Source organism: Antedon bifida, chromosome 3 (genome assembly GCF_963402885.1).
Source record: "Antedon bifida chromosome 3, ecAntBifi1.1, whole genome shotgun sequence".
Lineage (NCBI taxonomy): Eukaryota > Metazoa > Echinodermata > Crinoidea > Comatulida > Antedonidae > Antedon > Antedon bifida.
This window is the reverse complement of record NC_136228.1, coordinates 7,258,660-7,271,827: the sequence shown is the minus strand read 5'-3', so window position 1 is coordinate 7,271,827 and position 13,168 is coordinate 7,258,660. Positions and strand designations below refer to the sequence as shown.

Genomic DNA, 13,168 nt, shown 5'->3' with positions numbered 1-13,168 from the left:
AAGAAGAAGAAATATTTGATATGGCAGATCATGCGGCTATATACACCAGTAGGCTAGTCAATCTAGCAAAAAAAACAGCCCAAAGTGAAACAAATTGCAAACAGAGATTTTTCTTTTTTAAATGGTCATATATGATGAGGAGATCAAAATTTGAGCATCACACCTCTGTCACTCATCCCGATGATATGCAAATTAGCTTAAATATGCAAATTAGGGTGAAATTACAGGGTTACCATATCTCAAAAACTACTAGTCCGAGAGAGTTGATTTTTTCACTGATCTATTCAAAATGTATATATTTATATTTACTCTAATGAAACATTTTACGAAAAAATGACCGGAAGTACAACATTTGACCTTCGACCCCATTTCTCAATGTTTGCATATACAATGTGACTAAAATGTCTGTAGAGACTTTATTTTGCCCTCAAATGACCCAGACATAGGTTCCTAATAGCCAGCATAGGATCACTTTGTAATTCCCAAAATCACACCTTTGTCACACACCTCGAAAGTATGCAAATTAGTAGTACAATTTAAATAAAATATGCAAATAAGGGGGAAAAATTACAGTTGTCCTATATCTCGAAAACCACTAATGCTAGAGAGCTGATTTTTTCACAGCCGTATTCAGAATGTACATATTTCTATTTGCTCCAATGAAACATTTTACAAAAAATTGACCGGAAGTATGACATTTGACCCTCGACCCCATTTCTCAATATTGCATATATAATGAAACTAAAATGTCTGTAGAGACTTTGTTTTGCCCTCAAATGACTCCGATACAGGTTTCTAATAGCCAACATAGGACTGTTTAGTAGATCTCAAAATCACACCTGTATCACTCACCTCCAAAGTATGCAAATTATTAGTACAAGTTACATGAAATATGCAAATTAGAGGGTGAAATTACAGGTTCCTATATATCGAAAACCATTAAGGCTAGAGAGTTGATTTTTTCATTAACTTGTTCAGAATGTACATATTTATATTTACTCTAATGAAACATTTTACGAAAAAATTACCGGAAATACAACAATTGACTCTCGACCCCATTTATCAATGTTTGCATACATAATGCGACTAAAATGTCTGTAGAGACTTTGTTTTGGACTCAAATAACTCGGATACATGTTTCCTATAGTCAGCATAGGACCGCTTTGTAATTCCCAAAATCACGCCTTCGTTTTGGCATGGTTGGAATTCCCTTTTTTCGTATTAGTTTATGTACAGCGCTTAGAGGTTTCACAACATTAGGCGCTATATAAATCCAGGATATTATTATTATTATTTCTCAATATTTGCATATAATGCAACTAAAATGTATGTACAGACTTTTTTTTGGCCTCAAATGACTCGGATACAGGTTTTATATAGCCAGTATAAGTCAAGCACCTCGAAAGTATGCAAATTAGTAGTACAAGCTATATGAAATATGCAAATTACAGTGAATTGCCTTATGTATCTCGAAAGCGCTAATGACCGAGAGAGAGAGATATGGCAACTTTCTTGTACTACTGATTTGCATACTTTCAAGCGAAGTAACAGAGGTGTGATTTTGAGAATTACTAAACAGTTCTATGCTGGCTATAGAAAACCTGTATCTGGGTCATTATCGAAAAAAAAAATTATCGAAAGTATGACATTTGACCCTCGAACCTATTTCTCAATATTTGCATATAATGCAACTAAAATGTATGTACAGACTTTGTTTTGGCCTCAAATGACTTAGATACAGGTTTTATATAGCCAGTATAGGATCGTTTAGTAATTCCAAAAGTCAAGCAACTCGAAAGTATGCAAATTATTAGTACAAGTTATATGAAATATGCAAATTACAGCCTTATGTATCTCGAAAAACGCTAATGACCGATAGAGATATGGCAACTTCCACCTCTTGTACTACTAATTTGCATATTTTCTAGGGAAGTAACAAAGGTGTGATTTTGAGAATTACTAACAGTTCTATGCTGGCTATAGAAAACCTGTATCTGAGGCATTTGAGGCCAAAACAGTCTGTACAGATATTTTAGTTGAATTATATGAAAATATTGAGAAATAGGGTCGAGGGTCAAATGTCATAATTCAATCAAGAAAATGTTTGCGTAAAATGTTTCATTACAGCGAATATAAATATGTACATTCTGAATCAACTCTGAATTCAAATCAACTCTCTAGCATTAATGGTTTTCGAGATATGGGAAGACTGTAATTTCACCCCTAATTTGCATATTTCATGTAACTTGTACTAATAATTTGCATACTTTCAAGGTGTGTGACAAAGATGTGATTTTGGGAATTACAAAGAGGTCCTATGCTGACGATAGGAAAACTGTATCCGAGTCATTTGAGTCCAAAAAAATTATCTACAGACATTTTAGTCGCATTATGTATGCAAACATTGATAAATAGGGTCAAGGGTCAATTGTTGTATTTCCGGTCATTTTTTCGTAAAATGTTTTATTAGAGCAAATATAAATATGTACATTCTGAACAAGTTTTTGAAAAAATCAACTCTCTACCTTAGCGGTTTTCGATACATATAGGAACCTGTAATTTCACCCCCTAATTTGCATATTTCATGTAACTTGTACTAATAATTTGCATACTTTGAAGGTGAGTGATACAGGTGTGATTTTGAGATTTACTTAAACATTCCTATGTTGGCTATTAGAAACCTGTATCCGAGTCATTTGAGGGCAAAACAAAGTCTCTACAGACATTTTAGTTTTCATTATATATGCAATATTGAGAAATGTGGTCGAGGGTCAAATGTCATACTTCCGGGCATTTTTTTGTAAAATGTCTCATTACAGCAAATATAAATATATACATTTTAAATATTTTAGTGAAAAAATCAACACTCTAGCCTTAGTGGTTTTCGAGATATGGCAACGCTGTAATTTCAATCCCTAATTTGCATATTTAATATTACTTGTACTACTAATTTGCATACTTTCGAGGTGCGTGACGAAGTTGTGATTTTGGGAATTATAATACAGTTCTATGGTGGGTATTGAAAAACAATATCCAAGTCATTGAGTCCAAAATATAGTCTCTACAGACATTTTAATCACATATTTATGTAAATATTGAGAAATGGGGTCAAGGGTCAAAATTTGGTACTTCCGGACATTTTTATGTAAAATGTCTCATTAGAGCAAATATAAATATATATATTCTGAACCAGACTGTGCAAAAATGAACTCTCTACGATTAGTAGTTTTTAAGATATGGTAACCCTGTAATTTCACCCTAATTTGCATATTTAAGCTAATTTGCATACCTTCGGGATGAGTGTCAGAGGTGTGATGCTCAAAAAATAATCACCTTATCATATGTAACCATTTAAAAAAAAAAAATCTCTGTTTGCAATTTGTTTCACTCAAAATGCTAGATTGACTAGCCTACAGCAAGTTTGAGAAGAAATAAAGTTAAAGACAAAATGTATGTTAAAAGTATTTATTTTTACTCATTATTGATATCAGAATTTAAACCAACTCATTTAAATTACAAAATAATTATTAAGTTTAAACATGGAGAAATAAGTTAGGAAGGAGTAACATCGAGAATACATCAAACGAATAGGCCACCCCGCCGCTAATTGGATTATCTGACTGTTACGTAACATTTAATTGCCGTTGATCTGTCGCTTGTTAGATTTGAGCATGCGCATATCCATTGCTTTCATGTGACGCGTCATCAAGCGAGACTCGTTGTTGATGCTGATCTACACACGCGGCGACCATACACACAGCAGAAGAATAATTATACCACACTCGATACATTTTATTTACGCGTTTTATTTATCATTATGGATTTTTATGAATTGGAGGACGAATTGGAACCCGGAATTCTCGAGGAATTGAAGTTTGCCAGCGAACATGAAGACCTGGAAAATGGTATGCTAGGTTAAAACTAGGCATTGCATTTAAGTTTAGTAGCTAGGCCTAGTTACCTGAACCTCTTCTCTTTTAAAGAGGCCTCGTCTGCCCCGGCCCACTCTAGGCTGTCTACACGACCGGGTTGATTGTAACAACGATAATTCTGAATTCGTTCGTCCTCTCTAGGCTAGGTAGTATTTTTGTAGTTTTTCTTTCTGTACGCCAAAAATTAGCCGCCCGATTTATTGATAGGTCTAGCTAGGCTAGGCCCTATAATCTATCCATCCATGGATTTCCCCCTATAGGAGGCCTAGGCCTAATATATCATTAATTTTATTGCACAATCATCAATAATGCATCATTCATATTATTATATTAATTATGAAGGCACGATTATCATCTGATGCAACCAACTCATCTATGACCTTGTCAAGACCTCAAACCATTAGTATTAGTATTAGTCTGTATTTTTTAGATAAATTATTATTTTTCATTCTTATAGGACAACATGAGTTAATTTTCAATTTTATTATGCTATTTAGGTATGGATGTTAGTGTAGGCCTACATCCAACTACTATTACCGCAACCCATCAGAAGAAGGAAGTGTCAACAAACCCAGCCAAAAACCAATCAAGGAAAAAGAGTAAGGATTTTGAACGAATGATAACATTTTATTTTGAACATTTCATCTTTACTATATTAAATGCATTCTCATCATTTATTAAAACTGTTGTATGCTCAATAATCTTTCTTTTCTGTATTTTCAGGCATCAACCGACCCTCCAATAAGTTTAGTGAAGATGAAGCTGTCAGCAGGGTTAATGAATACGTTGATGCTGCTTTTACCATGTTAGCGAACGATCCAGTATACAGCAATGACTTGTATCCAATAGCTCGTCAAGTGAAAAAATTGGCAAATGATCTGCAGAAGCACTCAAATACAGTCATTATAAAAACATTTTGGGAAGACAGTACAAAATTACTTTGGAAGGTAATAACATCAGGAAACACAAAGAAAATGAAACCAGAAGCTGATGAGATGATGTGCCGGGCATTTCACCAACACATGTGTACAAGTTTGGGAAGGTGGGTCACCCTGTTAAAGGAGCTAAATGTCAACTCTGATGGGCAGCATGTAAAAACACTGAACCTATTTTTGCAACGTACAATGTTAAGGTTAATTCTAAATGATAAGCATAAAATAGATTTGCCACATGAGGAAACGGTAACTGACATCCCACAGTTGGATGTTCACACAGAAAAGATAATTCGGTACGTTGCCGGTTATGTGCCTTATGCGCTTGTGAAAAGATTTCGAAAGGGTAAAAGTAGTACTGCCAGAGCCTACTGTGATGTGCTCACTAAGTGGCAAGTGTGTAGTACCAACGTAACCCATTCCTTCTACGACTATTCCAAAGAATGGATCGACAAACAAAATAGATCAGGTTTGTTTGTTGTTGATGACGATGTATATCTGTTTTTTAGAAGCGTTGAAATAGAAACAAGGCAGCATTTAGCTACAAATAAACTTAATACGATGTTAAATAGTAACTATCTGGCTGATTTGTATGACCGTATTATCAATAAGGAGAATGTTCAAACTTTCTGGTGCAGAATAACCAGAGATACACTAGGTGACAATGCTTCTGCTCAATTATTACAAATTGTAGTTAGATACTGGTTGAAAATCAGAGCTAATGCATTCCTCAAGGTATACTTGAATTTAAAGAAGGAAAGCGGCAAAGTTTCAAAAAAGGGTGAAAAATCTCTCAGAAAAGAATTGTTGTAATATATACTATTTTGTATTTTGTGTGTGTGATGAAATAAATAACGACAATAGCTAAATTAAATCTCAATTGTATTTTGGTTGGTTCTGAAAAGAACCGTTTGGTTTGAAAAAGTTTGCTGATCATAAATATCATTTATGCATTTGGTGTCTTCTTCCTTTGAAGAGGTGAGTCATCAATAGTTTGGTCAACAATTTGGCTGCGGCAGTTGCCTCTCCTGGATGCCTTGGAACAGTTCGCAGCTACATACAGTGCATGCATATTGTGGCCAAACTGCATTGATGTTGGGTTTGTGTTACTTCCACCACATCCTCTCTGTTTACTGAAGTACTGTTCCAACGGATCTTGATTATACTTCGCACTTAGAACACACTCTACCCCTGGCAGGTCCAGTAGTTTTTTAGTCAACTCTACAAACGAATTAACTGTTGATGGCAAAGAATAAAAATTAATATACTTATTATTAATTCATTTTTAATATACTTTGTCACTCTTGTGATGTCAGAACTTTTGATTAATTATTAAACAAAGTCAGCTGTAAAAAAAAAACGAAATGTACTTGCTTGTTATCTCAAGTCCATCAAGTGTTGCGGTGCTTAATAACATCCTCTTTTTTACACTCTTCTCTACATCTTCAAGCGCATTCACCTCGTCTTGCCATTCTTTAAAGAAACCCAGGAAGTCATCTTGCAACCACTTAAAAACATCAGAACAAAAAATAGTGGCAATTATTCCTTCGATTAATACAAAAATTATAGATATTTCTCAATGTATATCCAAATGCTAATTGAAATTGAACAAAAACAATAATAAGCCCAATCATGTCCCATGTTCAATTTTTTTTAAATTTTCTATTTAAAAAAAATGTACCTTAAAACGCCAGTCATCTTTTGTCCTGTATGGCTCCATAGCTGGTTTTCTGGATCGTTTGCCTTGGAAAAAACTAGAGACATTAAGGCAATCAAAAAATTGGTCTACCATTCTAACAAATTTGATAGTGGATGTCATGTCATGTCGATCCATAATCTCCATTGCATTTGCTGTCGAATTGCTTAACACCTGAAAATATGAAGAAAATAAAAAACATTCATGAAAAATTAAATTACAGAATTGTTTGCAAAAGAACAAGGGCTGAACACAAAACTTGCAAGTAATTACCTGTGCAGCCAAGTATACCCGCATTCTCAATGATGGAGTAAGGTGGAGGTGTTCATGCGTCAACTTGTGGAGCATCCTCAGCCCTGGACATGTGTTCTGCAATTTCACATCCCATTCATAGGTGTCAAGAAAATGACTCCACTTGATGTCTTGTTTGTTATACTTTAAATGAAGAACATTTTTAGATTTAGAAATAAGTAAATATCATTTTCAACATGCTATAATGAAATTGGTATTTTCAATGTGGTGTATGATCATACAGTACTTACATGAAGATTCCGTGTCTTGTTATTGTAGCCAGAGTTCTCTACATTGTTTCGAAGCGTCTTTATTAGATGCGGCACATCACTGTAGAAAAAAACACTGCGATCTGGGTCTCCCTGATGCGATGTCTTGAAGACAATGGATGAAGTGGTAGATGATGGTGAATGCAGTCTGTAAAACTTCCTGTTCGGAGTGGCACCATCAGAAACCATCGCATGAACTACAAACCCAGCTACTTCGATCATCTCAACAGCTTCCCACATTGCCATGAACAGATCACAACTAGAAGCTCCAGTTGTTGGATAGTAGGCAATTGGAACATGCAGGTTAGAAAACAAACCCCGGATCATCAACACCAGAACATGTGAGGCAACTGGGATTTCTTCTTCACCTCGACATCGCCGCTCAAATGAATGCATCTCATTGGCTAAGCTGCCTACATCTGTTGATCCAACAACTTTGCCAGAGCTTTGTGAAAAAACCAATCCTGATTTTATCTTCATTTCATCAAATAATAGCACAACATGTTTTTGCAATTCATTACCTTCTTCATATAATTTGAGGTCTGTTACAACTCTACTTAACATCTCATGGCAAAAACCAGTTGTCACACCAGCAAAGTGGCTGTAGGGTTGGAGTGTGTTTGGATGAGGCAGCGTCATGAATCCACTTTCGCGAATTAAATTATAAGCTGACGGAGACTTGCTTTGGATAGCAATGCACCAACGTAAAATTGCCGGGTGCCAACGCATCTGCTTTCCCTTGCCCATAGATGCCAGTTGCTGCTCCCACAAAAGCTTTGCTGACGGATATTTACATAATAAACTCTCAATTTCAGGTTTTCCCATTTCCATTGTGTCTTCCATTAAGTGAGCTGCATTTTCAGAAATTAATTTGCTTTCTAGCATGTACATCTTGGAAACTTTATTCTCAAGGGAACCACTCTTTCTTTTCAACCGTCTGTAATTACATTGTAATGTTGCTGCTTTGTTCTGCAGTTGAGAATTTGATAAATACTTGTTGGCTACCGTCAGTGAAGACTTTTCCTTGCAGGAAGCACTTCGCATTGATGATAAATCCCCACGATAAATTCGGCAAACTGCGCACCGCTTCAGATCTTCAGCAATTAGCAATTCACAGTCATTATGTCTAATGGTGTTGCATAAATAGACATCTTTTGGTGTTATCCTTATAGGAATCTGCCCTTCTGGTCCTTTTCGTCTCTCTATCAAATCTAAATAATCTTCATTGCCTGCACAGATTTTAGCACTCCTCAATATATCACACAGCTTGGTGAACTGATGTAATGGTAATTTTTTGTTAAAGACTTCTCCTAGAATAGGCTGTGCTTGCAATACAACACCAGCAATGACAACTCCCCATGTCGAATCACTGTTGACTGTTAACTTGATGACAGCATCACCAGTTGGTGAAAGTCTAATTATTAGTAATTCATCTTCATGTGGAAACAAAGAGACAAGGCTACATTTTTCTGCTTCCTTTCTGTAATCGTGAAGATTGGTAGGAATCTCCCCATCAGTCATACAAGACGCACATTGAGAATCATTGAATTTTGCAATTACAATATTGCACACTTTACTGCGGTCCTTGCTGTGGCCTTTCTTCCACCTTTTCAGTTTTTGCACACAGGAATAACAAATAAATGGTGGGTGGATTTCTGGATCATCATTATCAATATCTAAGCAAAAACATGACTTGATTACAGACTTGAACGCGTCCTTTGTATAAGGTGAACGATCTGAAGGAATCGCCCTGGAAATTCCACAAAGTCGACAAGTAGGTTTCAAACAAACACTGTGTCCTGTCATCGTTCTCTGAAAACAAGAGCAATTTAATTTAAATGGCGAATGATGACCTAGAGTTGTTGTCCTAGTAGTAGTACTATCTAGGCTAGCTAACTAAAAATAAATACCTGCTTTTTTTTATTGTTAATGTTATTGAACATAGTCTAATTAGGCCGGCCCTAGATAGTAGTATTGGTATTTTTGGCATAACCCTAGGTGGTAGATTAACATTACCTCTATGATAAATAGTACATAGAACAATAGGTAGGTCTAGCCTAGTAGGACTAGACCCTAGCTAGGAGTCGAGTACTTTAGTCCTAGCCTAGCTAGTAGTAGTAGTAGGCCTACGAAAGTAATTATTTTATGGCTAATGTTAGTTATTATTTATTGGTTTAAAATTTAAATCTAAGACCTAGCCTAAATTAAACATCGAAACAATAACTGCCCTAGACCTAGGCCTAAGTAATACAACGACCGGTGGACCAAAATAACTACGACCGGTGGAACTAACTCCGGCTATTCGGTTCGGCGGTCGGACAGATTCGATGCTTTTCAATTCGTTGTATGTCAGCCGGACACCATCGGAAACTGTCATGCAAGGCATCAAATGAAAGCTACAGCTTTCCTTTATTCATATAACTAAAACTTAAAACTCCAGTACAAAGGGAAACTATTAAAATACGTGTTTGTTTCGTTGTTATATTCAAAATAATGGAATACTTACAATTGAAGAAACAAGTAGTTATTTTTGGTTGATTTTAATGATTTAATGACTGGTACGTTCGCAAAAAAATTCGGAATCCGAATACATAAAACACGCATGTGAATCCTTGTTGACAATTAACTGCGCATATGCAATGTGTTTTTTGTTCGTATTTATGTACTCCACTGTTAGTTAGACAGGGTATAGGGGTTGCTACTTAGCGGCGAGGAGCCTTGTGTGTAAGGAGATCGAACCGAGATAACGCGGCGGGCGGTCGCAGTGCAATTTAATAGGAGTCATTTGACCATGTAATGTGCTTAATTGGATTAAAATCCATGCATTACATCGATGTTACTCCTTCCTAACTTATTTCTCCATGGTTTAAACAAAATTAAAACCAATTCGTAATGTGACACCGAAGAGAATGTTGCCTGTACTTAAGTTGTCGCCACCTACCGGCGGGAATCAACTTTACGAATCAGTCTGTGCTTCAGGTAGGCCTAATTTGTTCTTGGCGTACATTGAATTACAAAAGTTAGAATTTAAATTGATTGAAAAACAGATACATCTTGATGTTTTATGGAATAATTATCATGAAAATATTAAACAACGATTATAAAAATATGAAAAAAGCTAAACTAAATCATGTAGGCTAGCCCAGTAGAAATTAAGACACATTGTGGTGATTCACTCTTTGGAGGAAAATGGTTAGACCTATTTTTCTCCCAATTTAAGGACGCAGTCGTAAAGAATACCGCGTAGCAATAGATATCGTTCACCTGTCTCCAGAAGGCTGATAGTTGGTGTATTCGTCACAAATCCGTAGCCTAACTTTAATTCAGGATTTCCAAAGGCTTCCTGGCCACCTGCCCCGCTGTGTCCAAAAGCTTTACCAATCTTTAGTGAAATGAAAACCAAAGCAATGTTATTTCAATAACGCAATTATCCAAAAGTATATATATTATGATGTTTTTGTCTTAATATGGTTTCAATTCTTAGTAACAGCTTGTGTGACGTATATATTGTTTAGGCTTGTTTCCCACTAGAGAGGTAATGCAAGGCAAGTGATTTGACCAATCAAAAGCGATGGATTATTCGAACAGTGGCTTGTCATTGGTCAACTCTCTTGCGCCGCGTTTCTAGTGTGAACCACGCTTTAAGCTTGGTTCCCACTAGGTCACATGACAAAACGCATGTACGTAAGCGCGCGACGCAATTAATATGACCGATCACGAAATGGATCGAGTAATTAGACCAATCATGACGCATTTGATCATTCTATCCATCACGTCGTGATTGGTCATTTAATTGCGTTGAGCTTACGTCCTTTGCGTTCTCATGCGTCCAAGTGTAAACCAAGCTTTAGACCTAAATAAGTGTTGCTCTATTTTCTCTGATGAGAAGGTTTCAAACACATTTACCGGAATGTTGCTTATAGCCACGCCAGGTCCCCACTCCACATCTACCATGATTGCTTTGTCCATGCCCTTAGTAACGGCTGTATTCAACTGTTTAACTGCTTTCTCGGACATGATCCTCTTCCCGTTCAATTCCCCTCCGTTTGCCAAGATGCCGTATAGTTTAGCTAGACCCTCCGCCGTAGCAACACCAAACGCTGACGGAACTTCAACAATTCTGTTCTCGGGATCGTTAAGTGCGTATGCCTGAAATGTATAACATGATAGTTTAATCTCCCTACCCCGTACTTATCCTGTCTGTCTCTCCCTCCCCTCGCCCCAGCTACATTTGAGTTAGTTAAAATTCCTCAAACTTACATTTGACATCATTGATCCCATATTCTTCATAATCTTATTCCACAAAGTATCTTCTCCTCGAAAAATTGACCCTAATATGGTTGATCGCATCAATGGAGTACTAATTACTGTCAACATTTGTTTGGCAGTATATTTGGTTTCCTCCATTCGCGCTGCTCTGTAAAATAGCTCTTTGCGAAGTCCAAAATGGATGTCAATTCCTTAAAATAAAAAGACATTTGTTCACTACTATATTTGCTGCACATTCAAAGGCAACAGCATAATAAAAGCGGGACAATTCAAACTTGAAAGAAAGTAAGCTTGGCTTATAGATACTCACCAAATGGTACCTCCAATTCATCGTGGACAAACTGACCAAGAGTTCTATGTTTCGGATCAACTTTCCTTAAAAGAACGCCACAGAAAGACGCCATCGTTATAGCGTGGTAGCCATGTCCAGTACCTATCTCCCATTGTGGCACAGAGTCTGCCAGAACATCAGCCAGACGATCATGATCTCGAAACAAATCCCAAGAAAGCGTTTCATTTGGAAATGGAATCCCTGCCTAAATCCCATTAATAAAAGGAAACATCTTTAAAACTATGTACATCAGTGTATTTGAGACCCTATTAGTATTACTGTTGCAGAGATTTGGATTCGTGTTGAAAATCATGATATCGTAACGTTCACTCCGTAGGTTACGAAAACAATTAGGACCACAGTGTCATTAAACCTGGCATTATAGATATAGCATTTACTGTATAAACTCAGTAATTGTAGTTCGAGGACACCATTTAACCCGGACTGGGACTCGAACCAGCCAGGTGGGGAGGTTGTCAAATTCAGAAGAGACATCGGTGGGTATACGTACCTGATGGCTGATGAGCATTTCAACAGTCACGTCTTGCTTGCCATGCTTACCAAAATCCGGCCAGTACTTTACAACCTTATCACTGTACTTTAGTAGACCTCGATCGACTAACATTGCGACGGCTATAGCTGCCACACCCTTACCGCTCGAGTAAATGGTAGGGAGTGTGTCTGGCTTCCATGGTCGATGGGCCTCCTTGTCAGCATAGCCACCCCAGATGTCGACCACCTTCTTACCTTTATGGTACGCCGCAAAAGCTGATCCACCATCAGACGGTTCTATGCCATTTGAGTAATGTTCCCTGCAAAATTATTTGTTATACTTTGAGTAGGCCTTTGAATATTACTGAACAATACGCTACCAGCAATTTCTAGGCTATATTAATGGTAGGCATGTTAATCAATGTATAATGGCAATATAAACTCAATATTTTTCTGTCCTGGAAAAATGGCAAATCAAAGTACTGGACTAAACTGTTTTGTATGGGAGCTATCGGATTTCAATTGATCTATATATTGATTGTGTTATGTTTCGGACTTATAAGAACGCGTACTAACGCTGTATATACAGAAACCCAAGCAACCCGAATAATATCGGGAGTATAGGCCTACTCACTTGAATGCTTCAAATACTCTTTCGAAGCCTGGTTCCACTCGGCCGTCAAATATAACTGGCAACTTCTCCTTCCATAGTCCTGGTAGATACAAGACAGCTATGGCAGTAACAGCTACGACTAAGGCCTGCTTTAGGATCGACATACTGCCTTGTTATAAATGCTGTGTTCAATGTTTAACGAGTTGTGCAATCATGTTATTCAACGTGGCGATGATATTATATTTAAACTATTACTTGTTTAAACAATGATTAAGGTTTATTTTTACTTGACCTGTTGTACTGTGTGTTTACCTTAAGGGTCTACACAGACAGGTTCTTTCAA

The 13,168-nt window shown here is 36.8% G+C and overlaps 2 protein-coding genes across 2 annotated transcripts; one reads left to right on the top strand and one right to left on the bottom strand.

The window, feature by feature from the left end:
- Positions 1–3,600: 3,600 nt before the first annotated feature.
- Positions 3,601–5,747, top strand: LOC144838013 (uncharacterized). Its single transcript, XM_078693350.1, has 3 exons — positions 3,601–3,905; positions 4,430–4,531; positions 4,656–5,747. Exons 1-3 carry the CDS (start codon positions 3,818–3,820, stop codon positions 5,675–5,677), a joined length of 1,212 nt encoding a protein of 403 aa, XP_078549476.1. The 5' UTR covers positions 3,601–3,817; the 3' UTR covers positions 5,678–5,747.
- Positions 5,748–10,251: 4,504 nt separating this feature from the next.
- Positions 10,252–13,113, bottom strand: LOC144837816 (beta-lactamase domain-containing protein 2-like). Its single transcript, XM_078693086.1, has 6 exons — positions 12,847–13,113; positions 12,232–12,532; positions 11,700–11,925; positions 11,381–11,580; positions 11,027–11,269; positions 10,252–10,502 (listed from the first exon to the last, which is right to left on the bottom strand). Exons 1-6 carry the CDS (start codon positions 12,987–12,989, stop codon positions 10,320–10,322), a joined length of 1,296 nt encoding a protein of 431 aa, XP_078549212.1. The 5' UTR covers positions 12,990–13,113; the 3' UTR covers positions 10,252–10,319.
- Positions 13,114–13,168: the final 55 nt, after the last annotated feature.

Excerpts from the sequence above, each read along its gene's own strand:
- LOC144837816 (XM_078693086.1), bottom strand. The coding sequence starts at position 12,989 with ATGTCGATCCTAAAGCAGGCCTTAGTCGTAGCTGTTACTGCCATAGCT. Across the intron at positions 11,926-12,231 it reads AAATGCTCATCAGCCATCAG|GCAGGGATTCCATTTCCAAA; the intron begins GTACGTATACCC and ends AATGGGATTTAG. Across the intron at positions 11,581-11,699 it reads TGAATTGGAGGTACCATTTG|GAATTGACATCCATTTTGGA; the intron begins GTGAGTATCTAT and ends TTTTATTTTAAG.
- LOC144838013 (XM_078693350.1), top strand. The coding sequence starts at position 3,818 with ATGGATTTTTATGAATTGGAGGACGAATTGGAACCCGGAATTCTCGAG. Across the intron at positions 3,906-4,429 it reads ACATGAAGACCTGGAAAATG|GTATGGATGTTAGTGTAGGC; the intron begins GTATGCTAGGTT and ends TATGCTATTTAG. Across the intron at positions 4,532-4,655 it reads AAACCAATCAAGGAAAAAGA|GCATCAACCGACCCTCCAAT; the intron begins GTAAGGATTTTG and ends CTGTATTTTCAG.